The sequence below is a fragment of the Myxocyprinus asiaticus genome, chromosome 15, assembly GCF_019703515.2.
Source record: "Myxocyprinus asiaticus isolate MX2 ecotype Aquarium Trade chromosome 15, UBuf_Myxa_2, whole genome shotgun sequence".
Classification (NCBI taxonomy): Eukaryota; Metazoa; Chordata; class Actinopteri; order Cypriniformes; family Catostomidae; genus Myxocyprinus; species Myxocyprinus asiaticus.
The window spans coordinates 14,159,424-14,185,720 of record NC_059358.1 but is presented as its reverse complement, the minus strand read 5'-3'; the positions used below and the strand labels follow the sequence as shown (position 1 = coordinate 14,185,720).

Here is a 26,297-nt window from a genome sequence, read left to right as displayed (position 1 = left end):
TTTGTAGGTAGATTTCCTCGAAAACAGTAAACACTGTGGCTCTATGCTGCTAAAAACTGCTCTGTTTGTACAAAAGACAACAGAAAAAACTGCAATAAAATGCAAACATGTCTTTATATAAATAAAACTCTAACAAACCACATATGGAACAATCTGACAATGTTTTTATTTATATTTAAGTCACAGTACAAAGTTTGAGACTTAAATGGATAGTACACCCAAATATTTATATTCTCTCATCATTTACTCACTCTCATGCCATCCCAGATGTGAATGACTATGTTCTGCAGAACACAAATGAAGATTTTTAGAAGAATATTTCAGCTCTGTAGGTCCTCACAATTTGAATGGTGACCAGAAATGAGATGATCCAAAATGGACAAAAAGGCAGCATAAAAGTAATCCATGTCTTCGGAAGCAATATGATAGGTAAGATTGAGAAACAGATCAATAAATATTTATATACATTTTTTTTATTATAAATCTCCACATTTGACAAGCCTCAACCAGTAGATGGCTGAATGTGGAAGTGTAGATTTTCAGTAAAAAGGACTTAAATATTGATCTGTTTCTCACCCACACACATATTGCATACCATATTGCTTCAGAAGATATGGATTTGCACTGGAGTCATATGCTGGACCTTCAAAGTTTTGGCCGCCATTCACTTGCATTCTGAGGACCTACAGAGCGGAGGTATTCTTCTGTTCTGCAGAAGAAAGAAAGTCATACACATCTGGGATGGCATTAGAGTGAGTAAACAATGAGATCATTTTCATTTTTGGGTGAACTATTCCTTTAAAATAAAAAAGGCCTTGTAGATAAAATACAAGTGACACAGGGTATGCTCTCTTAAATTTCCTTACAACCATAACAGCACATTAATACATGGACATTCGATCAACAATTCATTCAATATGCACTGATATTTTATTTTATTGGTGGTATAGAGTCTGGCTGAATCATTTTAAACTAAAAATGTGCTATTAGTTTTCCTGAGGCATGCATGCAGCAAACCTCTCTGTTTTCACCATGTCAAATGTCACCAAACTATCTGTCAGGGTTAATTAACATTGGGTACGCAACACTTTTAAGACCTCAAAATACCAACACACAATCTTACATCATATGTTACAAGTCCAAAACGAGAGACCGATATCAAAGTGAGTATGAAACTAAAGTTCTATTTTTTTTTTCTGTTAAGCCACAATTATATTAGTTGTTTTGCTTCCATGACAAAAACACCTTTATATAATGGCCCAATAATATGCCAGTACACATGCTTCATCCAGTTAGACCTAATTTAAAATTCCTTATGTTATGACTTAACCTTTTTAATTATTAATAAAAAAAAATAAAAAAAAGGTATATGTGATGCTTTTTCTTATGACTGATCTTAAATGATCATATTATCACGCTGGTAATTATTGTTAATAAGCTGCAGCCCATTGAACAAATTAAAAATACAGTTGCATGTTTTGATTATATATATGTGTGTATGTGTGTGTATGTATATATATATATATATATATATATATATATATATATATATATATATATATACACACACACACACACACACACACCTCCATAATGAAGTCAAATCCTAAATCAAATACTGAACAAAATTAAAATCAAGATGACATCATAAAAAGTAACAAAATATTAAAGTTACACACACACACACACACACAGGTGGCCAAAAGTTTGGAATAATATACAGATTTTGATCTTATGGAAAGAAATTGGTACTTTTATTCACCAAAGTGGCATTCAACTGATCACAATGTATAGTCAGGACATTAATAACGTGAAAAATTACTATTACAATTTGAAAAACAATGTTCAGAACCTCTTAAACTACTTCAAAGGGTTCTCATCAAAAAATCCTCCATGTGCAGCAATGACAGCTGGATACTCAGGTGACATTTCACCTCACGTGGCTGTCTTGTTGGGCACTTTTCATGCACCTTACAGTCTAGCTGATCCCACAAAAGCTCAATGGTGTTAAGATCCATAACACTCTTTTCCAATTATCTGTTGTCCAAAGTCTGTTTCTTTGCCCACTCTAACAATTTTCTTTTTCCGTTTCAAAAGTGGCTTTTTCATTCCAATTCTTCCCATAAGGCCTGCACCCCTGAGTCTTCTCTTTACTGTTGTACATGAAATTGGTGCTGAGCGGGTAGAATTCAATGAAACTGTCAGCTGAGGACATGTGAGGCGTCTATTTCTCAAACTAGAGACTCTGATGTACTTATCCTCTTGTTTAGTTGTACATCTGGCCTTCCACATCTCTTTCTGTCTTTGTTAGAGCCAGTTGTCCTTTGTCTGTGAAGACTGTAGTGTACACCTTTGTATGACATCTTCAGTTTTTTGGCAATTTCAAGCATTGTATAGCCTTCATTCCTCAAAACAATGATTGACTGACGAGTTTCTAGAGAAAGTTGTTTCTTTTTTGCCATTTTTGACCTAATATTGATATTAAGACGTGCCAGTATTGCATACTGTGGCAACTCAAACACAAAGACAATGTTAAGCTTCATTTAACGAACCAAATAGCTTTCAACTGTTTGATATAATACCAAATTAGCAATTTAGCATGATTACTCAAGGATAAGGTGTTGGAGTGATGGCTGCTGGAAATGGGGCCTGTCTAGATTTTATCAAAAATGACTTTTTTAAAATAGTGATGGTGCAGTTTTTTACATCAGTAATGTCCTGAGTATACTTTGTGATCAGTTGAATGCCACTTTGGTGAATTAAAGTACCAATTTCCTTACGAAACATAACAATCTGTACATTATTCCAAACTTTTGGCCGCCAGTGTATGTATGTATATGTATATGTGTATGTATGTATATGTATATATATATATATATATATATAAACAAACTTAAATAGTGTCTCACACTAATGAACAGGAAATGTGTTTCCAGGATACACTTACAATGGAAGCCAAGCAGGCAAGCATGCAGCACCACAACAAAAATGTTAAAAATATTGTATGTAACTATTAGACTGTTTTAGAAGTATAACTCACATTATTACCAGCTAAAAAATTAAACCTGGTTACTTTTCACTTCGTATCGGCAGCAAAACGGTCATACGGATAAAATACGAGGAGAGGTTTTTCCACCTAGAAAAGTAATCCCATCTCAAAAAGATGACTTCACCACTCAAATAAACTGTTTTTACTGAAGAGTTCATAAAAATGCTTTGATAAAAATAAGAGCTTCACATTTCTGCATTTTAACCCTTTGACCTGATTGTCTATAAATGTTTTACTGTAAACACGATCCCCGATCAAATTTACAAACCGTGTGAATCAACAATATGCCACGCAGAACATTGCTTCAAAACTTTGCTTCAGTCTTTACTTAAAACTAAGCCACTAATGTTATTAACTACTTGAAGGCAGGTGATGTAATGTTGCATTGATTTGTGACGTTAAGACACTTCACTGGGTGATGACAAACTGAGGACAAACTTGAAATGTGTTGAAAACTTGTTTCAGATCAGTGAAAATACTTAAGTCAAAAATGAAGGTACTTAATACTACAAAGATTAATACAGACAAAGGTTTGAGGCATCAAAAGCCAGCATCCATTTAACTACTTGTACCACAATAGCACACACCAGAAATTCATTTTGAAAGAGTTAAATTTATCAATTGTGAGTCACAGGTTTGAAGTGGATGCATGCTGTCACTTGTAGAACTTGATAAGATATACATAGAGCTGATCTGGACAAAGGGGAAGTCAAAGTCAAAATCTTTCAGACTTTTGGTTACTTAAGAAAATCAAAATATGAGTAAAACTGGACCAATCAATAATCAGCCAAAACCTGAAATATCCTAACTTTAAATACCTTTATGAATAATCTGATGCATGTTCCATTTCAATCTATGTGCACCAATACTTAGAAAATCATCAGAAAGGTCTCTTTCAACCATATCGTACCTTTGTCAGTTTACCAGATCAAAAAAAGTGGTATTTTATTTTCTTGCCCTTGTGCGCCTCTGTATATGCATTGCATCCTCTGGAAGGAGAAGGACTGGCCTTCTCCAGCTGTAATGAAGGATTCTGTGGGACAATAGATCTTCCATCATTGTCCTTCAGGAGACTGGTCCTCCATGCTAGCCATCCTGCTAACTTTCTCCACCAACACCTCGGGATTGATTTTTGGCAGGCCACTGTCCAAGGGACAGCCCTCCACCAGACTGTTCATTGGCGTTGGAGGGACTTGGGTATCATCCTCAATTCCAGCATCCTCAGCACATTGCTGCGAGTCACTCTGGTTCTGATTGCAATCATCGTCCAGATCAAGGTCCTCAATGTTCCCACTTTGAGCCAATTTCCTCTCTTTTTCCTTCAAGAAGTCTGAGATTATAGGCAATACCTTCTTGCGTGATGCCAGTGTGTTACCCTGTACATAGGCCTTTACATCTGAATATGGACTGCTCATTGGCCGAAGATCCAGACTCGGATTTCTGGCCTTTTCTAGTGCTTTACTCATCTATGAAAAAAAGCAAATATATTACATTTCAAAATGGAACAGTCAGCAAAATGTTTTAAGTCAACATAAACAGCATACACAACCCATTTTCATTCTGTAATGTGAATGTGTAAAACCAAGATATTCAAAGTAATAAATGCAGTCTGGGACTTGAGGTATTGACTGGAAATTGATTGCATTATGAAAAGTGGGCATTCCATATCAGAATGGAGCCAAACCGGAATGCAAGGTTGAGCCTGGAGGACTACTCTCCTCCTTTAAGGAGGTTATTTGACTAGGACTCTCAAGAGCATCTTGAGTCACATCTCCTAAAGGTAAAGCTTTATTAAATCTTTTGTTATTTGTTCTCATTTCTGTAATCTTCATTTAATTAACCTTAGGTGGCATTACATTACTTCATTAAGCCATGGCATGATTTAAGAAAGCCTGCAATAACGTAACAATCCAGGTTCAATACAAGTTAAGCTCAATCAATGTTGATTACCACAAAAATTATTTCAGATCATCCCTCCTTTTCAAGGTTACAGTGAGGCACTTCCATTCACTTCCATTGTAAGTGCATCACTGTAACCCAGATTTTTTTGTTTTATTTTTTGTAAATAATAGGGGGACAAGTCAAAATTTTTGTGGTAATCAACATTATGCCATAAATGCTTAAAACTAGTAATGAACCTGGAATATTCCTTTAACTCCAGTTTCCTAAAATGATTCCTAGACAGCTATTTGGCTATTGATTAACATTACTTCCCCAAAAATAAGGGCTTAGTATTGCTACAGATTTATCGATTTGATTCAATTCCAATTCACATGCTTTTGATTCAATTTGATTCTGATTCGATTTGATTAAATTCCAAATAATTATATAATAACTTGACTCTCGTGACGTCATGTGAAAAGGACCAATATGGCAGCGGCTTCAACAGTTAGTGAACGTATTTCTGTTTTATATGCTATTTTAATATGCCATTGATGCCTTGAGCATTTCTTTTTGTTCTTTAACATTTTTCAAAAACATATAGAGGTGAAATAATATAGTGATAAACGTATTACTGTTATCAACAACAAAGCCGTTTTGGCATTAAAAATGTTACCATGGAAACTAATAACTTAGGAGGTCTGAGGACGTGAACGGCTCCGAGTAGAACCATCGAGTTGCCATCTTGTAATTACAGCAATTCTGACATGATGTGAATGCACCATAACACTGCAAGTCTGATATTCTGATACAAAGCCACATTTTACGTTCACTTTAAACATAAATGTTGATACTATTGATACTATAGAAATTCTTCTGCAGAGCAATGACATCTCAGATCATTACCTCATCTCTTGTATGCTGCGATCAGCTAATGTTACTCAATCTACACCACGCTATCATTCAGGTAGAACTATTCTTTCGACCACTAAAGACAGATCTGGAAGATTATCAGTGAAGCTATCTCATACACCCAATAAGCCCCAAAGTCTAGAAAAACTTGATGAAATAACAGAAAATATAAATACAGTCTTCTCTAGCATTTTTATTTTTTTTTCCTTTTTATCCCAATTTGGAATGCCCAATTCCCAGTGCACTTTTTTTCGTCGTGGTCACGTTTTTCCACGTGGTCACGTAGTGATTCGCCTCAATCCAGGTGGTAGAGGATGAATCCCAGTTGCCTCCGCTTCTGAGACAATCAACCTGCGCATCTTATCACTTGGCTTGTTGAGCGCGTTGCCACAAAGACATAGCGCGTGTGGAGGCTTCACGCAACCCACCGCGGCATCTGCGCTCAACTCACCACACACCCCATCGAGAACGAACCACATTACAGTGACCACGAGGAGGTTACCCCATGTGACTCTACCCTCCCTAGCAACCGGGCCAATTTGGTTGCTTAGGAGACCTGGCTGGAGTCACTCAGCACACCCTGGGATTCGAACTAGCAAACTCCAGGGGTGGTAGCCAGCGTCTTTTACCACTGAGCTACCCTTCTTTAGCACTCTTGATAGTGTCACCCCCCTTCAATTAAAGAAAATTAAAGAAAAAAGCCCTGCACCACGGTACAATGATCACACTCATGCTCTCAAGAGAGCAGCTCGGAAAATGGAGCGCAAGTGGAAGAATACAAAATTAGAGGTATTTCGCGGTGCATGGAAGGATAGTGTCTGTAGCTACAGACAGGCACTAAAAGCTGCCAGGTCAGCATATTTTAGCAAACTCAAAGAAAATAACCACAACAATCCTAGGTGTTTATTCAGTACTGTGGCTAAATTGGTTAGGACTAAAGCATCAACTGAACCAGATATTCTGTTGCAGCACAATAGTAAAGATTTCATGAATTTGTTTGCTGATAAAATTGAAATCATCAGAAATAAAATTGGAATTATGCAATTATCTGTCACAGTACCTCAGAAAACAGCAACTTCAATCCTTCGCTGTCATAGGTCATGAAGAGCTAACAAAACTTATTGAAACATCAAAAGCCAAAACATGTATGTTAGATCCAATACCAACTAAGCTCTTAAAAGAGGTATTCCCTGTAATCTCAGAACCTCTTCTTAATATTATTAACTCCTCACTGTCTTTAGGACATGTCCCAAGAAACTTTAAAATGGCAGTTATCAAACCACTTATTAAGAAGCCACAACTTGATCCTGGAGAACTGACTAATTATAGACCGATTTAAAATCTCCCGTTTATGTCGAAAATACTAGAAAAGGTAGTGTCCTCCCAACTATGTTCATTTCTACAGAGAAATAGAATATATGAACAATTTCAGTCAGTATTTAGGCCCCATCACAGTACTGCACTTATCAGAGTTACAAATGACTTGCTCTTATCATCTGATCACGGCTGCATTTCACTTCTAGTGGTTTTAGATCTTAGTGCTGCCTTCGACACGATAGATCACAACATTCTCTTGAATAGGCTAGAGAATTATGCTGGCATTTGTGGACTTGCATTAGCATGGTTTAGGTCCTATTTAGCAGACCGCTACCACTTTGTTTATGTAAAGGAGGAAAGGTCAAACCAAACCAAAGTTAAGTATGGAGTGCCACAGTGATCAGTTTTATGACCTCTGCTTTTCTCCTTGTATATGCTTCCCCTGGGAGATATTATCAGGAATAGTGGAAAAAATTTCCATTGCTATTCCGACGATACCCAACTTTATATTTCTTCAAAACCTGACAAAATCTCACAATTCTCCAAATTAGCAGAGTGTATCAATGAAATCAAAGATTGGATGGCCAGAAATTTCCTTCTACTCAATTCCAACAAAACAGAGGTACTAATTATTGGACCAAAAACCTCTATAAACAAGACGCTAAAATATAATTTGACTCTCGATGGATGTACTGTTACATTGTCTCCAGCAGCGAAGATCTTAGGTGTTATATTTGATACCAATCTGTACTTTGAAAATCAATTTACCAATGTTTGTAGAACAGCATTCTCCCACCTAAGAAATACTGCTAAATTACGACACATGCTCTCTGTTGCTGATGTCGAAAAACTAATTAATGCGTTCATGACCTCAAGACTAGATTATTGTAATGCATTACTGGGAGGATGTCCAGCAAGATCAATAAATAAACTTCAATTGATTCAAAACGCAGCAGCCAGAGTGCTGACTAGAACCAAGAAATATGATCATATTAGCCCCATTTTATCGTCATTGCATTGGCTACCTGTTAAATTTCGTATTAATTTTAAAATTCTATTAACTACCTACAAAGCTTTGAATGGTCTAGCTCCGCAGTACTTAAGTGACCTTCTACCACGCTATATTCCATCACGTTCATTACGATCGCAAAATTCTGGCCTGTTAATAGTTCCTAGGATTTTAAAATCCACAAAAGGAGGTAGATCCTTTTCATATTTGACTCCAAAACTATGGAATAGTCTTCCCAACATTGTTCGCGATGCAGACACACTCACTGAGTTTAAGTCTAGACTAAAGACTCATCTACAGGTGCATCTCAATAAATTAGAATGTCGTGGAAAAGTTCATTTATTTCAGTAATTCAACTCAAACTGTGAAACTCGTGTATTAAATAAATTCATTGCACACAGACTGAAGTAGTTTAAGTCTTTGGTTCTTTTAATTGTGATGATTTTAGCTCACATTTAACAAAAACCCACCAATTCACTATCTCAAAAAATTAGAATATGGTGACATGCCAATCAGCTAATCAACTCAAAACACCTGCAAAGGTTTCCTGAGCCTTCAAAATGGTCTCTCAGTTTGGTTCACTAGGCTACACAATCATGGGGAAGACTGCTGATCTGACAGTTGTCCAGAAGACAATCATTGACACCCTTCACAAGGAGGGTAAGCCACAAACATTCATTGCCAAAGAAGCTGGCTGTTCACAGAGTGCTGTATCCAAGCATGTTAACAGAAAGTTGAGTGGAAGGAAAAAGTGTGGAAGAAAAAGATGCACAACCAACCGAGAGAACCGCAGCCTTATGATTGTCAAGCAAAATCGATTCAAGAATTTGGGTGAACTTCACAAGGAATGGACTGAGGCTGGGGTCAAGGCATCAAGAGCCACCACACACAGACATGTCAAGGAATTTGGCTACAGTTGTCGTATTCCTCTTGTTAAGCCACTCCTGAACCACAGACAACGTCAAAGGCGTCTTACCTGGGCTAAGGAGAAGAAGAACTGGACTGTTGCCCAGTGGTCCAAAGTCCTCTTTTCAGATGAGAGCAAGTTTTGTATTTCATTTGGAACCCAAGGTCCTAGAGTCTGGAGGAAGGGTGGAGAAGCTCATAGCCCAAGTTGCTTGAAGTCCAGTGTTAAGTTTCCACAGTCTGTGATGATTTGGGGTGCAATGTCATCTGCTGGTGTGGGTCCATTGTGTTTTTTGAAAACCAAAGTCACTGCACCCGTTTACCAAGAAATTTTGGAGCACTTCATGCTTCCTTCTGCTGACCAGCTTTTTAAAGATGCTGATTTCATTTTCCAGCAGGATTTGGCACCTGCCCACACTGCCAAAAGCACCAAAAGTTGGTTAAATGACCATGGTGTTGGTGTGCTTGACTGGCCAGTAAACTCACCAGACCTGAACCCCATAGAGAATCTATGGGGTATTGTCAAGAGGAAAATGAGAAACAAGAGACCAAAAAATGCAGATGAGCTGAAGGCCACTGTCAAAGAAACCTGGGCTTCCATACCACCTCAGCAGTGCCACAAACTGATCACCTCCATGCCACGCCTAATTGAGGCAGTAATTAAAGCAAAAGGAGCCCCTACCAAGTATTGAGTACATATACAGTAAATGAACATACTTTCCAGAAGGCCAACAATTCACTAAAAATGTTTTTTTTTTATTGGTCTTATGATGTATTCTAATTTTTTGAGATAGTGAATTGGTGGGTTTTTGTTAAATGTGAGCCAAAATCATCACAATTAAAAGAACCAAAGACTTAAACTACTTCAGTCTGTGTGCATTGAATTTATTTAATACATGAGTTTCACAATTTGAGTTGAATTACTGAAATAAATGAACTTTTCCACGACATTCTAATTTATTGAGATGCACCTGTATTTAGCTAGGCATACACCTAATTTATTATTTAGTTAGGTCTGCCCGAACCAGAAACCAGAAACATTGATCAAGATCTATAACTCTGCAATAAATTGAATGGCATCTATGCTAATATTATTCTATTTGTATCCCTTTCTCAACCTCGGGATTCCTATCCTGAGGTTACCAGAACCGGCTGGATCCAGCTCCATTCCTGCTTTGTGTTGGACTCCACTGCTAAGTGTCTCTGAGTGATGACAACTAAATGCAGCTGGTGCCAGCCAAACATCACTTCAGTCTATTATGATGGACTTCAGAGGATGAACTGATGCCAACTCCAACCATAAGACATGGGATACATCATATGCCATTGCCTGAACCTTGGACTTAGGATAGACCTCACCGAAATTACAGGCCGGTTGAACTGCGATGCACCTCACTGATCTCTGCCTGCATCAACCTGGCCTAATGATGGACTACACTCTTATAATGGAACACATATACTATCAATTAATTGCCAACAAAAGCCTTTATCAGCCAACTAACAAAGGACAATTCATCTATGTGAACTTCTGCAATTAATCCAGGATGAACTTCAAAAACATTGGTCATTAATCTTACAGTTCTTACAAAATCTTTGTTTAAACACTGACCCTTAACACTTACTTAGTTTACAAATTTTAAACCAAGACTTGCACAATACATAATTAAGTAATATTGGCATTATATTCATGTTGTTTAGCCAGAGGGGAACTGGGCCCCACAGTGAGCCTGGTTTCTCCCAAGGTTATTTTTCTCCATTAACCAACATTTTATGGAGTTTTGTGTTCCTTGCCACAGTTGCCTTCGGCTTGTTCGCTGGGTTTCTAAATACAATTATTATTTAATTACTTATTTTTAAACAATTCACAATCATATTTTATCAAACTACACAATGATGACTCTAAGACATTATAGATATTACAATTTCATTTTCTGTTAATGCAAGATTTTCTGTAAAGCTGCTTTGAAACGTTGTGTGTTGTGAAAGGCGCTATGCAAATAAAAATGACTTGACTAAATGACTGTGTTTGCATTAATACCACACCAAGATGGGCACTATCATGGAATTTTAAAGTATATTTTACAGTTTAATTGGGGCCTGGGTAGCTCAGCGAGTATTGACGCTGACTACCACCACAGGAGTCATGAGTTCGAATCCAGGGTGTGCTGAGTGACTCCAGCCAGGTCTCCTAAGCAACCAAATTGGCCCGGTTGCTAGGGAGGGTAGAGTCACATGGGGTAACCTCCTTGTGGTCGCGATTAGTGGTTTTCGCTCTCAATGGGGTGCGCGGTAAGTTGTGCGTGGATCGCGGAGAGTAGCATGAGCCTCCACATGCTGGGAGTCTCCGCGGTGTCATGCACAATGAGCCACGTGATAAGATCCACGGATTGACTGTCTCAGAAGTGGAGGCAACTGAGACTTGTCCTCCGCCACGGGGACCTACTAAGTAGTGGGAATTAGGCATTCCAAATTGGGGATAAAAAGGGGGGATATAAAAATAATTTAAAAAAAGTATATTTTACAGTTTAAGTGCTCATGTGTGCTCTACACCCACACCTAAAGCACACAGATTCTCGTTATTTGCGTTATTTATATAGTTTCTCTCTCTACTCTCTTTTGGCCTGTTAACGAGATCAACCAGGGGTTGTCTTGCTGACTGGTTACTGGTTGATCATAATCGAAGCAATCAGCACTTCAAGCAAAGGGTAAAAGATCGATCTTGGGATTTTAAGAATCGATATTTGGGTTGCTCAGACGAATATTGTGATTAATCGGACAATCTCTTTTACCCAGCCCAAATGCCCATGTGGCCAAGGTGATGTTAGCCAAAACGCAAAGTAATTTTAGAGGTGGTACATGTTATATTTTAATGAAAGATTATAAAGAATTTTTTTCTTTGGAACACAGATGAAGTGCACAGATGAATTGTGCGCAATAAGATCAAGATTCTATATTAAGAAAGTAAATAGGGTCAATTTTGATTTCATGCCACATACTGATAGCACATAGTCATGAGTACCTCTTCCCTGTAGACAGTGCTGGAACTGTAGACGGCTAGCTGTCGGAAGGGCTCTTTGTTGTCACTGAAAGAGATTGTCATGGCAACCACCAGGTTATAGTTGTGATTGTGGCAGAATTCACATAGGTCTTGCTGTAGGCCACGTCTCTGTAGAAAAGCCTAAAAGACAAGGCAGCACATTTTTAACACTTGAAATGTGGCCCTCCTTTTCTTTAAAAAAGGTTTAAAGGCAGAAACATGAAGCTTATAAGTAAGGAATAATTGACAATGGACCGTTGAATTGTTGAAAAATAATGTACACCCGAGGTGTAATGCGGTCACGACACACAGCTGGTGTGCATTATTTTTCAATGAGCCGGAGTCAATTATTCTGCTTATACCATGGTTACCACACCTTAAGACATCGTTCAGGGTTTTATCTCAAGACATTTTCTGGTTTTCGACCCTAAAACGCTCTTATGAGAGGAACTACTTTCTTTCGCCACAGATTTAGAGTCCTGCTTTAATACAGTCAGAGCCTTCGTTGCCAATTTGAAAACGTCACTTTAGAACTAGCAACGGAGGATGTGCTGCTTTACTAGAGCACTTACTGGAGTAACAAGTTAGTGTGTGTGTGTGTGTGTGTGTGTGTGTGTGAGTTTGTATTTGAGGGATCAAAAAAGAGAAAATTAGATATCTCGCTTCTGGGATAACCTTTTTTTATTGCAGCTCTTGTCAGAAGGAACATCGTTTCAAAATCGCCAAGATGCGTGTTGCCATATTCCCATTATAACAACTTAACAACTTTTTTTTCCTCCCCACTGAGATACAGGTGCGCTGACATGATGACTCTCTTTTTCTCTCACAAATATGTTTGGGCCTTAAGTGTGTGCGTTACGCTTATAATGTCTGTGTGTCCACGAGTGTGGGAGTGTGTGTGTGTGTGTGTGTGTGAGATGGGGAGCGTGAGGGTTTTTCACAAAGATATTTCAGATAATATAGAAACTGTTGTATTGATCAAGTGTATCTAGCTTTGATACAGTTCAAGCCTTTGTTGATAATTCAAAAACGTCACGTTAGAACTAGCAACGGAGGATGTGCTGCTTTTCGGCATAGGAGTAAAAAGTTTGTGTGTGTGTATGCATGTACGAGTGTGTGTGTATGTGTGTGTGTGAGCGTGCGTGTACGAGCGTGCGTGTACGTATGTGTGTGTGAGCGAGCATATGTATGTGTGTTTGCGAGCATGTGTGTGTGTGCACATGCATATGTATGTGTGTGAGCGTGTGTAAGTGCGGGGGAGAAGAGGGAGCGCGAGGGCTCTTTTTAACCGAAATTGAAATAAATGTAGAATATTTTAGACATTGTTTTGACGTTCTTAACCCATTTACTTTAACCAATGTCTTTATTTTAATTTGTTATTTTGTTGTGGTAGCCTGTAGGGCTCTTTGAAATAACTGAAATTATTTGGCGAAGTGATATGGAACCGTTATGCGGTCAAGACCTGGAACTACTTTATAGCCGTGCGTTTATTTGAAAAATAATTGCACACCTTAAAACGTCCATCAACCAATCAGAATCAAGCATTCAACAGACCCTTGGTATAATTTAATATAAACACGCATTAAATTTTCTGTTAAAACTCATGTAATATGTGAGCTGTTAAGTTGTTTAAATTGTCCTTTTTACAGTCATTTTGGGGTTTGTTGCCATTACGTCATGGCAACGAAGGTGTAAAATTGGCAATAACTTGACACAGAAAAGGTTAGTAAGTGAGTTTCACACTATAATCATGTTTACATGCATACTGTTTATGTCATGTGACCATACTTTTGAAAAGTATTTTAACGTTCAAAAATTGGACCCATTCACTTCCATTGAAAGTGCCTCACTGTAACCCAGATTTTTTTGCATTTTTTTAAAGAAAAGGAGAGGCAAGTTAAAATGTATTTTTGTGGTAATCAATATTATGCCAAAAATGCTGTCAATTGAGCTTAACTTATACCTGGAATATTCCTTTAAGAATTACTGAGAACAAGACAGGTGATGCCTTTAATATCTGATTCAAAGATGTTCCAAGAAGACAACAGGAGAGTCTGACGTTGAGGTTAACGTTAGGTGTAATCAGTGGGTCTGTGAGACAGACTGCCCAACCCTGCGGTGAGGTTGGGTGTCTGACTTGGATTCGGTTGTGCTTCAGTATTACTGAGGAATTCACATGAGTCATGAGGACGGGCACATGAGCACATTTTGTGCCCACAACAATAGCTCCTCACATATCTTAATCTACATTTCCTCTCTCTCTCTCTCTCTTTGCGGAAGCAAGTACTGAGGCTAGACACATAACACAAACACAAGATTAGGAAACATGTTATTTGCATGTGATCTAAATTTAAAGTGAGCATCAGAACAGTGGACTACTGGTGAACAATTTTAGGAATACTGCAGTAATGTAACAGGTACTAGATTAAATAGGTTACAAGGCACTACTTTCTTTGAGATTAATTCCAGGAGATATACAGTATATCAGCCAATTACTGATTAAATTAATACCATTGGCAGAAACAAAACAAAAAAAACAAAAAAAATTTATTTTATTTTTTATGAAGTTAAAAGTACCTTTCAAAAACTAATCCAAAGACTCCTGTGTTCTGTTTCTTGTTATTTTTCTTGCATTGTCCTGGTTTAGTCATGTAAACCTGTTATACAACTGATTCTGTACCTCTTTCAAGGGATGTGATTAAATTGTTTCCTACAAAAGCAAAATGTGATGTGATTCCATTCAAGAAGTTTAAATAAGTGACAAAATAGCAGAATCAGTCTCAGTACCACCTCAAATTTTCCAAATTAGGTGCATCCCTAATAGTTGCCTTGCAGTGCTGGGTAGCTGTGCATGCAGCCATATCACCCTGCAGCTCTTGCCTGGTTGCCCACTAAAGCTAAGCAAGGTTGAGCCTGGTCAGAACCTGGATGGGAGACCTCCTGGGGAAAACTAAGGTTGCTGCTGGAAGTGGTATTAGGGAGGCCAGCAGGGGGTGCTCTCCCTGTGGTCTGTGTGGGTCCTAATGCCCCAGTATAGTAATGGGGACACTATACTGGGTCCTAATGCCCCAGTATAGTGACGGGGTCACTAAACTGTAAAAAGGCACCGTCTTTCGGATGAGATGTTAAACCAAGGACTCTATATGGTCATTAAACAAATCCCAGGGTGCTTCTTGTAAAGATTAGGGGTATAACCATGGTGTCCTGGCCAAATTCCCCAACATTGGCCCTTATCTATCATGGCCTCCTTATAATCTCTGTCCCTGAATTGGCTACACCACTCTCCTCTCATCTAAACCAATATAGCTAGTGTGTAGTGGGTGTTCTGGTGCACTGTGGATGCTGCTTACTGGTGGTTCAGGAGAGACCCCCATACTATGTAAAGCGGTTTGAGTGCCTAGAAAAGCGCTATATAAATGTAAGGAATTATTATTATTACTTCAGAATTGCAATTGCAGCTGATTACAAATTACATGACTAAAATTGCAATCAGTAACAAATTATTTTGGATTATATTTGTTTAGGTAATCTAATTATTTTTGGATATCTTTTGGATTATCTCTGACCTAACTCTTGTTCATTTGATGTCACATGCATTAGAGTAGGACAATCTATACTATTTTGACAATGATGCTTAAATGCATTTAAGAAAACAATGAATCAAAATATGAGAGTTGATATATATATTTTTTGGTGTTTTATTTATTTTTGGCAAAGATGACTGAAAAAAAAAAAAAAATGGTGTGAATTATTCTTTAGAAGAGTTTTTTTGTCTTCCAGGTTTGAAAATTGACAAATATTTAAAAAAAAGAATATGAGGGGGGAGGGGGGCACCAGGGTAGCTCAGTGGTAAAATACGCTGGCTACCAACCCTGGAGATCGCTAGTTCAAATCCCAAGACGTGCTGAGTGACTCCAGCCAGGTCTCCTAAGCAACCAAATTGGTCCGGTTGCTAGGGAGGGTAGAGTCACATGGGGTAACCTCTTCATGGTCACTATAATGTGGTTCGTTCTCAGTGGGGCACGTGGTGAGTTGGGCGTGGTTACCGCTGTGGGTGGTGTGAAGCCTCCACACACGCTATGTCTCTGTGGCAACGTGCTCAACAAGCCACATGATAAGATGCACGGATTGACGGTCTCAGACACGGAGACAACTGGGATTCGTCCTCCGCCACCCAGACTGAGGCGAATCACTACGCGACCACGAGGACTTAAAAGCACATTGGGAATTGGGCATTCCAAATTGAGAGAAAAAGGTGACCCCCCCCCCCCCCCAAAAAAATAAAAAAAATATATAAAAAAATATGGGGATCACTAAATTATGAACAATTTACTGCTGTTGCCTGATTAATATGTAATCATGTAATCCATAAAAAGTAATCTGATTGCAAGTATTTTAAAAAGTTATTTAATCTCATTACAAGTACTTGATTTTTGATTACATAATCTAGATTACATTTAATCTGTTACTACCCAGCACGGTTGCCTTGTTTAGAGAGTGTTACACTTTTTAAAGGTCAAGTCAAAGGAATCACATCATTACTGACCTCTAGTGTCATGTAAATTACACTAACAGCCAGTCTCAGATCCCCACCGGATGCCGCTTTCATGTCTTTCAACAGCATCTGCTCAGTCGAGAGGCCTGAAATACAGAACAGTTCCATAAAATTATATAACAAAGTCATAATAAATAAAAAAATTCTAATTTTCAATTGAATTAAATGGTTTGTAAGAAGACTGTATCCTCAATTTACACAACAAAAATCATCTCACCTGACACATCAAACTTGGCATTCTGTAGAGACTGAAATAGAGCGCCCCTTGGAGGCAGCTTTGGAAAACGCTTCTCCAAAAAGACGACGTACTGGCTGTCCTTAGGGGTGACTTTACCTGCCTCGGGTGCCATGTTTACACAGTCTAAGATAATGGCACCTATCAACAGAAGGCCAAAATACATTTCACAAGCAATTCAACTCTGCAACTTTGCTTTATACATCACTATCACATTGCATGTATGTGTCAAATCAACAGGGTACCATGAATAAATACATTTATAAGGCAGATTATCTCCACCAGTGAAAACCATACTGAGCCCATCTGATGTGTCTAACAGTTTCTAACAGATTGAACATCATCCATGCTGTGAGGCCTGCATTCTTACTCATGTTTAATCATGTCACCATGACACTCACCATATAAAAGCTGAGCCACCTGTTGATCAAGCACCTCAGGTGCTTTCTGGGCAATGCGCTCTGTCACCAAGGTGGCACAGGAGCCCACGGTCTCCACGGTTACAGGACAGGAGCGAGATGGGGGCCTCTCTAGGAGGTGATGGTCAATCACTTCCACAACAGCCTCTTCCAACTTACTGTCAGCACTGTAAATTCACAATGAAGAACACACTGTTGTGAAGAAAAAACTTTGGTTGTCCTGAACTATTATCATAATGAATATTTTACTGTAATTTATTATACTACATATATTATTATTTAGTTTATTTTGAATTAATACATTTTTATTTAGTAATGTAATTGTTAACTACATATTATATACACTACCGTTCAAAAGTTTAGGGTCACTTACTCATTCTTTATTATAATTTTTTTCACATTTTAGAATAAAAGTAAAGTCATCAAAACTATGGAATAACATAAATGGAACTATGGGAATTATGTTGTGACTAAACAAAATCCAAAATAAATCAAAACTGTGTTATATTTTAGCATCTTCAAAGTAGTCACCCTTTGTCTAGAATTTGCAGACATGTACTCTTGACATTTTCTCAACCAACTTCTTGAGGTATCACCCTGGGATGCTTTTTAAACAGTATTGAAGGAGTTCCCATCTATGTTGGGCACTTATTGGCTGCTTTTCTTAATTATTCGGTCTAAGTCATCCATTTCAAAAACGTTATTTTTAAATAAAATTTTAGTTTTGTAATTAAATAAATTCATATGTTGGCACAATTATATTTTTGTCTACAAAACTAATTTCAAACATTTAATCATACGCCTTCAAATCAAAAGATTTTTAAGATCATGGGAAACATTTCAGGCAAGTGACCCCAAACTTTTGAATGGTAGTGTACATATAGATAATTATAATCTTCAAATCATTATTATAACTTATTACTGTCATTTTTACAAGGATGCAAAGTATAACCCTATGGTAAAATCACTGTAATGCACAGCTTCTTGTGGCTTACTGCTTTTATAAAACGGCAGCAACAAAAATTTGATAAAGACACAAATGTTAGATGGATAGTTACATTTATAAAAATATTAATCAGAATCAAAATAAACAATTCTTCTGAAAGAAATATAGCTCATTAGCCTAAAAGTGCGTCCCAAATCGCACACTTCTGCACGATTCTACACCATTTTGTAGGGCGAGTAGTATGATTACACTAAAAATACAACAAAAAGAAGTGCACTCCAAGTACCCGAATGATGTACTTCTTTAACCAAAATAATAGTGTGGAATATTAGACACTTCATACACTCAGCGGTCTCAGCTTGCCCTACGTATCGGAGGGGGAGGTGTTAACTGGCCGCGATATTGTCCGGACAAACAGCTGAAAAAGGCGAATACTTCTGTGAAGTAAAAAAAAACATTAGTGTTGCATTTGTGATGGTACTACACTTCGAAAATTCATACACTAGATGGCTCAGTGCATGAGTGCACAGTGCACCATTTGGGATACAGCAACAGAAAGTGGAGTCACAGGTGTGCTTTCCATCAGCTTTGAATGTGGGTAATCCGATCAGAATTTAGAGTCAGAACTATTTGTTTCACTCAGACTACAATGACAATATGAGAAAATGAAGAAAGTTTGTGTCTCTCGTCTCATTGTATGTGAAGATGGAGCATGGTGCAGAATATGTAATGCACACAGAACAATGACCTGGGCAAAATGTTGTGGTCAACCAGCGTCAGTGTGAGCTGTTTAGCCTCGTGTAGGCTGTAGAGGTCCACCTCATCCCTGAACAACAGGTATTCCTGGGATAAACCGGTCTCTCTCAGCATAAATATACTGTCAGAACGCAAGGGGAACTCAGCCCGTGGGATATTGAGTACTGGCACTGGTACCCTCTTAGAGTCCAGAGTCTACGACAGATAAAGAATGATGAATAAATCAATAATCCTCTCCAATTAAGTATAAAATGATTTACAGGGTTCCCACTCTATTTGACCAATGAATTTCCATAAGTTTACCAGTTTTTTGTAATTACTGGATTAAAGATCCTTTAATAAAGACTGCATAGAAATATGCATATTAACTTTAGAAATTCCATTATAGATTTTATTCACTTTAAATACTTTTCCAGGCCTGGAAATCACCCTGATATGTCCAGGTATACATGACTGTGGTAACCCATAATTTAAAGAAGAGACACAGCAAATAAGAAGTGACTAAAACTTTTATAAAAAAATAAAATTATATTATAAAGACTGGAAATAGATAATGTTTATCATAAATACTGTTACAGTTCTCCTGCTTTACACAAACACAACAGGAAATAACCGAGTTTACTAGGTTGGGTGTAGCATACCTTTGAAAGAAAGTAGGCGAAGGTCAGTGCTGACACCATGGAGTCCATATCACAAGCCTCATTCCCCATTACGATATGCAGCCCAGGGCTGTTCTTACTACAACCCTGAGAATGAAGGACAACACTGTCACAGACATTTGGACTGATATAGAACAAGTATTCATAACATATACATGCAAGAATAGCTCACAATAATGCATGTTGGCCTCTTTTTAACCAGGCTGACAAACACAATTAAAATGTGAAGCCTGTCCTTGGTTTATGCAACAGTATCAGCAGGCTAGCTGTGAGCAAATAATTATAGAAAGGAATAATTACAGCGAATGAACCAGTTACTGCGTTACTGAGATTGTGGCCTTGAGAAGGCACCTAATTAAGCCAATGCAATTAGCTTTGCATTAGAAAAGTATCAACTTTCCAACTGTAACCAGCAGTCAGCTGAATGACAAAAATGCATCCAATAGCAGCAATGGATTGACTGGGAGGGTTCTGCAAATCCGACAAACAATGATGAACTCTTATGATCTCTCAGTCACTCTGTATCATTGAGAGCCAGTGGAGGAAGGGTACAATGTGCCAGAGATAAAACACATTCTATGGCTTCCCACCAGATATTCTGCAGTATGGCAGTCTAGCGTTCCTCTTCCATTTTAACAAACATGTAGATAACATAACGACAACGATTCATTTGTATCTTTGTTTGATATTTGTTCTGACAGGGATTCTGTCAGCATTTATTCACCCTCATGTTGTTCCAAACCCATGAGTTTATTTCTTCCGTAGAACATGAAAGCCACAAAAATTATTTTAAGCTTCAAAAAGTCAAAAAAGTGCCATGAATGTAGCTCATTCGACTCATGTGCTATATTCCAAGACATATGTATTCTTTTTTATTGAAAGTTGTTATTCACTGAAAATCCTGATCCTAGGTCTTAAATCTCATTCATACTTTTGCATATTCAAACGTGTCGTTTGGTGTCATTGTCGTCAAACCTGGCAAATCTGAATATGTGCATGCACAAATTATATTTGAAATTGTGTGTTTGTTTTTGTGTTTTCTATTTTTGATACAGGTCAATATTGCTTTTATTATATGGAAAAGAGCAGCATGAATATTCTTCATTATTTTTCCCTTTTGCGTTTTCCACAGAAAACAAAAAAACAAAACAAAAACAAAAGTAAATGCTGACAATTTAGATTTTGGGTAATATTGATGGGCAAACCCACAACCCTACAGTATATATGAAGCCCATCTGTTGGCCCACTTGCAAAATGGAGAGCACTTTTAATTGAATAACACTGAACGGATCATCCTGGTTTCAATACCGTCTTTTATCTCTCTTCATAACGACTCTCCGTCAAGTGATAATTAGCGTTTGGCCAGCTCCATTACTTCAGCCTAACACAAATGCTATGTGTGACGCCAGTGTTAATGATGTACTCTGATCCGGGAAGCCAGCTGCGTTTTTAAAAAAATAAAATACTGAACAACGGACTGTTTGGTCAATACACAGACTGAGGTCACAGCTGGAACAGACCACAGCAAGGCTGGGCTATATCGCAAACTTTTTTTTTTTTTTTGACTTTTGATGAAATTTGATCACACCATTGTTGCCAAGTAGATTCAAAATGTTTAATGAAAGAAGTAAAACACTAAAAATCTAGGTAAAAGTATCAAAGGCATGTTCTTCACGCCATTATTAATGGACACCGTGTAGAATGATCTTTAATATATATATATATATATATATATATATATATATATATATATATACGCACCAGTAATAAGCAGTAAATATAGATTTTTTAACAAACATTTTTATACAAGCACTCAAAATATTTTGAGTTTAAGCCTGTTCTTTAAGATTTACGCATTTCAATTCCATCAACTTAAATTGTGTATGAAAAAAAGAATAATAAAACTTAAAATATTTCTTTTATTTTATTAAAGATTACTCACTTCAGTTTGATAACATTTTGTTATGAAACTGAAATGTGTAAATCTTCAAATTATTATTATTATTATTTTTTTTTTTTTTGAGTGTGCAAAATGCCACTCTGGGACTTCTTTGAACATTTCTAAGTAATTACTCAATTGAATAGTTGAATAAGTATTTTTTTTATTAATTTACTAATACGAACAATTTGAACTGAATGATGTAGGACTGTGAAATCTAATGGAGTGATTTTTTGGAAACTTAACAGTAAAATAAAAAGCACATTAAAATCATTGCAATATTCACAGTGTTGCTTAATGTAGTATCGCTAACAAAAGCACTGCAATATCGAGAACCTTTGATGCATCACCCAGCACTAGTAAATGTACTTTGCACTGTTTCTTTTTTACTTTGTTTAGGAGAAAAACTGTGAAATTGGAACAGTGATGTTAACAAAATGGGAGCACCTAATTTTTTTTTTTAATTAACGAGTATTAATGTTGGGAACACAATAGTTAGTGATGTTATTAACAATGTGTTAAATAATAATACTGAAACAAAAAACAACATTTGATGCAATCTATATAACCCAGTAGTGAAAATACTGTAAAAATTAATGCAAAATGCTGCATGGTGACTTGGAGAACATTTTTGATTGAGAAATCGGTTGTGACTCCGAATTTGAACCGGTATACTTAAACCCGAATGAACCAATTTGCTAAAATTAATCGGACTTCCCAATGCTATCCAGCACTAGAATAGAGGTGAGTCTAGTTAAACAGATGGACTTGGGTGAGGTTTGGGCAATCTCTCTCTCATGTGATAATCATCACCCAAAACCTTGTTAGATGAGGAAGTGCAGGGAAAACTTGCTTATTCATACCAATATGTGCACATCCGAGGGATGTGCTCAGGAAATTAAGTCAGGGAGATGTGAAATGGACCACAGGACAGTGAGTAAACAGAACCTCTGGGTGTTGGGTCAACGAAACATGTGGAAAGAGCACTTGGCTCGCTGGTTGGCAACCTCATGCTTCGATGCAGGCAAAAGGCACTTTAACCACAGATCAGTCTTATAAGCTTGCTCTTTTGCTCTTGGTTTCTTCAATCATTGACTGATGTAGTTAAAGAACCCGTTACTGCTTGCTTCACTGGGCTGAAAGTCACACTTCAGATGAAACACTAAGTAAGCACAATGCTTGAAATATATCTGCCCAGCAGTTGGTGACTGCAGGTGTTAGGGTGTTTCAGAATCAGAATGAGCTTTATTGTCAAGTGTTCTCACATACACAAGGAAATTGTTTGGTGATAGGAGAAAGATTACAGTGAGACACAGAATATAATACAAGGTAAGAGTATAAATAGACAAAAATAATAGGACATATAACATAGAATAGCGCACGTACATGTGCAAGTGGTAATGTATGTGCAAGGTAGGAGTATGTACAGTTATTGAATTAAATATGTGAATTTACATATGTACATGAGATATGTATATACATTATTGCACTATGGGGGAGTCCTGAGGCCGTTTAATTGTTCATGTGGAAAATGGCCTGAGGGTAAAAACTGTTCTTGTGCGTGGATGTCCTGGCGCTCAGTGCTCTGTAGCGCCGGCCAGAAGGCAACAATTCAAAGACGGAGTGGGCAGGGTGTGTGGGGTCCAGAGTGATTCTACCTGCACGTTGGAGACATACAGGTCTTGGAGGGTGGGCAGGGTGGCACCAATAATCCTCTCAGCAGTCCTGACTGTCCGTTGTAGTTTCCTTCTGTCTGATTTGGTGGCTGAACCAAACCAGACAGTTATAGATGTACACAGGACAGACTCAATGACGGCTGAGCAGAACTGTGTCAGAAGCTCCTGTGGCAGGTTGAACTTCCTCAGGAGCTGCTGACACAGTTCTACTCAGCCGTCATTGAGTCTGTCCTGTGCACATCTATAACTGTCTGGTCAAGGTTTTGGTTTTGGGGGAAGAGATGCAGTGCTGTCTGACAGATACTGCACCAAACAACAGGTATTATTGTCTCTGTAAATAGGGCCACCTTAAGTCATGAAATTTAGTACATTATCTTGTAAAACTAGAAAAGTGGGAATGGTTTTTATTGACTAAACACACTGACAAATTTTTTAATCCTCAGAATATATAACCATGTCTGCAGCCCAAAAATAAGTGTCAAACAGCTCGCAAAATGTATCTGTAGAGCCGAGGAGGGCGGGACCGGGCGTGCGTCGTTCCAGCTCGGCCCCGCCCTCCTCGGCTCTACACTATCTTTTTTACATTTTGTGAAAAGTAACAGCCAAATATTGACTGTATGGAGAACAGATTCAAACTAACACAGTAGAACTACAGTGGTCTCAAAAGTATTTGGACACTTAAAGAAATAGTTCACCATCACCAAAAAATTATCATCATTTACTCACCCTCATGCCATCCCAGATGTGTATGACTTTCTTTCTTTTGCAGTACACGAACAAATATTTTTAGAAGAATATTTCAGCTCTGTAGGTCCATACAATGCAAGTGAATGGGATACCAAAAAGCACAAAAAGGCATCATAAAAATAATCCATAAGACTCCTGTGGTTAAATCCATATATTCCGAATCGATATAATAAGCGTGGGTGAGAAACAGATCAATATTTAAGTAATTTCTTATTACCAATCTCCACTTTCACTTTCTTCTTCTTTTGTTTTAGGTGATTTGCCTCCTTTGTACATATCGTCACCTACTGGTCAGGAAGGAGAATTTATAGTAAAAAAGGACTTACATATTAATCCATATCTCATCCACACCTATCGTATTGCTTCACAAGATATAGATTAAACCACTGGAGTTTTATGGATTACTTTTATGCTGCCTTTATGTGCTTTTTGGAGCTTCCCATTCACTTGCATAATGAGGACCTACAGAGCTGAAATATTCTTCTAAAAATCTACTCTTCTTGGACACCTGTATGAACTTGTGGTTAAATTACTTTGAAACGATCTGTTAAGTGTAAAAATGAAACTGAAAACTTTAGTCCTGGGAAAAGGTTTAGCGTCATTTGTTTACAGATGCCACTTCAGATTTTGTTATCTAATGCATTGACATTTATAAATATTTTAAGTTTGACTCAAGTGAACAAATACTTTTGAAGTCACTATATTGTTACGTTTAACTGAGACATGTCATGCTTATCTGCTTTCTCTCAATGCATATGGTCATGCGGACGGGTATATTCACGAGTGTCACACCATAAGACTCGTGTCAAGATCTAGTGTCCAGCAAACATAAGCGGAGATTATTTTTGTAGCATGCCATCAAGCTGGACACTAAACAGTAATCTTTATAAAATTAACACGCAGTGTATGAACTCACAAACTCGCCTAAGTATAAGTGCAACATGAAGTGGGCAGACCACGCGCACCATAGTCTTACCTTAAGCACATCGTGACAGCTCCGTAAATATGCCTCCATTGTCACACGGAGCCCGAGGGATTTCACGAAGCGAAGTATCCTACAAGCGTGTCAAAATACGCTTCGGTGCCTCTGCAATGTGCACAGTGTCTCAGGGCTTTGGCGAGTGTAAGTTTTGGCAGTGGAATTTTTCTTCCTCTCTTTTTTGGCGGTTGGCAAACCAGCTTTTGGTGCATTACCGCCACCAACTGAACTGGCCTTTGGAACAGCGATGCGTTAGATTACTCAAGGTCAGTAACTTATTCTAAATACTTTGGATTACTTCTTCAGCACTGGTAGATTTTTTCACTTGTTTTGACTATAAAAACTCTGCCAGTACAGTAAGACAAAATACACATGTTAAAAATACATTCTCTGAAAAACCTAAATATCTTATGCAGTGTTGTTTCTAAAACAAGATAAATCTAACTGAACTTGTTTTAAGGATTTTTAGATATTTTACAGGAAAACGATACAAAAATTATTATCAAGAATACGATTTTTGCCCTAATATTAAAGGTCTTACTAGAAAAAAGAAATTATGATCAAACGTGAATTTTCTTGATAAAAAAATATGATCTTGCCTGGTAACAAATAGCTAGAAATAGCATTTTAGCTTAGCGTAAAGCTGACAATTTACACAAGTTTTATTTCTATTTCTTCTGCTCCAAACTTACTTCAAACTTACTTCTCTGTCTGCTCGTATGAATGTAACACTTCATAAGAAAGTGTTTCACCGCTGTTCAAATGCACTTTGGATCGGATCATTTATATGTATAAATGTTTTCCATCTGAAAGGACTAAATATTAAATGAAACAAATAACAATAAAATGCAAAGTAATCTCTTCAGTAATCAAAATACTTTTTGAATGTAACTGTATTCTAATTACCAATGATTTAAACTGTAACTGTAGTGGAATACAGTTACTTATATTTTGTATTTTAAATACGTAATCCTGTTATACGTGTTCAGTTACTCCCCAACAATGCTTTATATATATATATATATATTATACACACACACACATACACACAAAAAACTTTTTTTCTCGTATATAATCCTGTTGCTTTCATATACCTCAAAACATCATCTGTCATATTTAATTTCCCTTGTTTTTTCCACTAAAAGACTTTTAATGACATGCCTTGGATTCCCTTTCCATGGAGTCTTTCATTGTTGTAGGCTGTGCAATGTAGAATAACATGTTCAACTGTTTCTACTTCATCACAATGACTGCATAACCCATTATGGTGCTTTT

The 26,297-nt window shown here is 37.5% G+C and overlaps 1 protein-coding gene across 1 annotated transcript; it reads right to left on the bottom strand.

The window, feature by feature from the left end:
- Positions 1–142: 142 nt before the first annotated feature.
- Positions 143–25,185, bottom strand: LOC127452930 (exopolyphosphatase PRUNE1-like). The gene is made up of 8 exons (XM_051718821.1): positions 25,020–25,185; positions 19,664–19,768; positions 19,015–19,217; positions 17,303–17,487; positions 16,884–17,042; positions 16,658–16,752; positions 12,094–12,252; positions 143–4,515 (listed from the first exon to the last, which is right to left on the bottom strand). Exons 1-8 carry the CDS (start codon positions 25,056–25,058, stop codon positions 4,105–4,107), a joined length of 1,356 nt encoding a protein of 451 aa, XP_051574781.1. The 5' UTR covers positions 25,059–25,185; the 3' UTR covers positions 143–4,104.
- Positions 25,186–26,297: the final 1,112 nt, after the last annotated feature.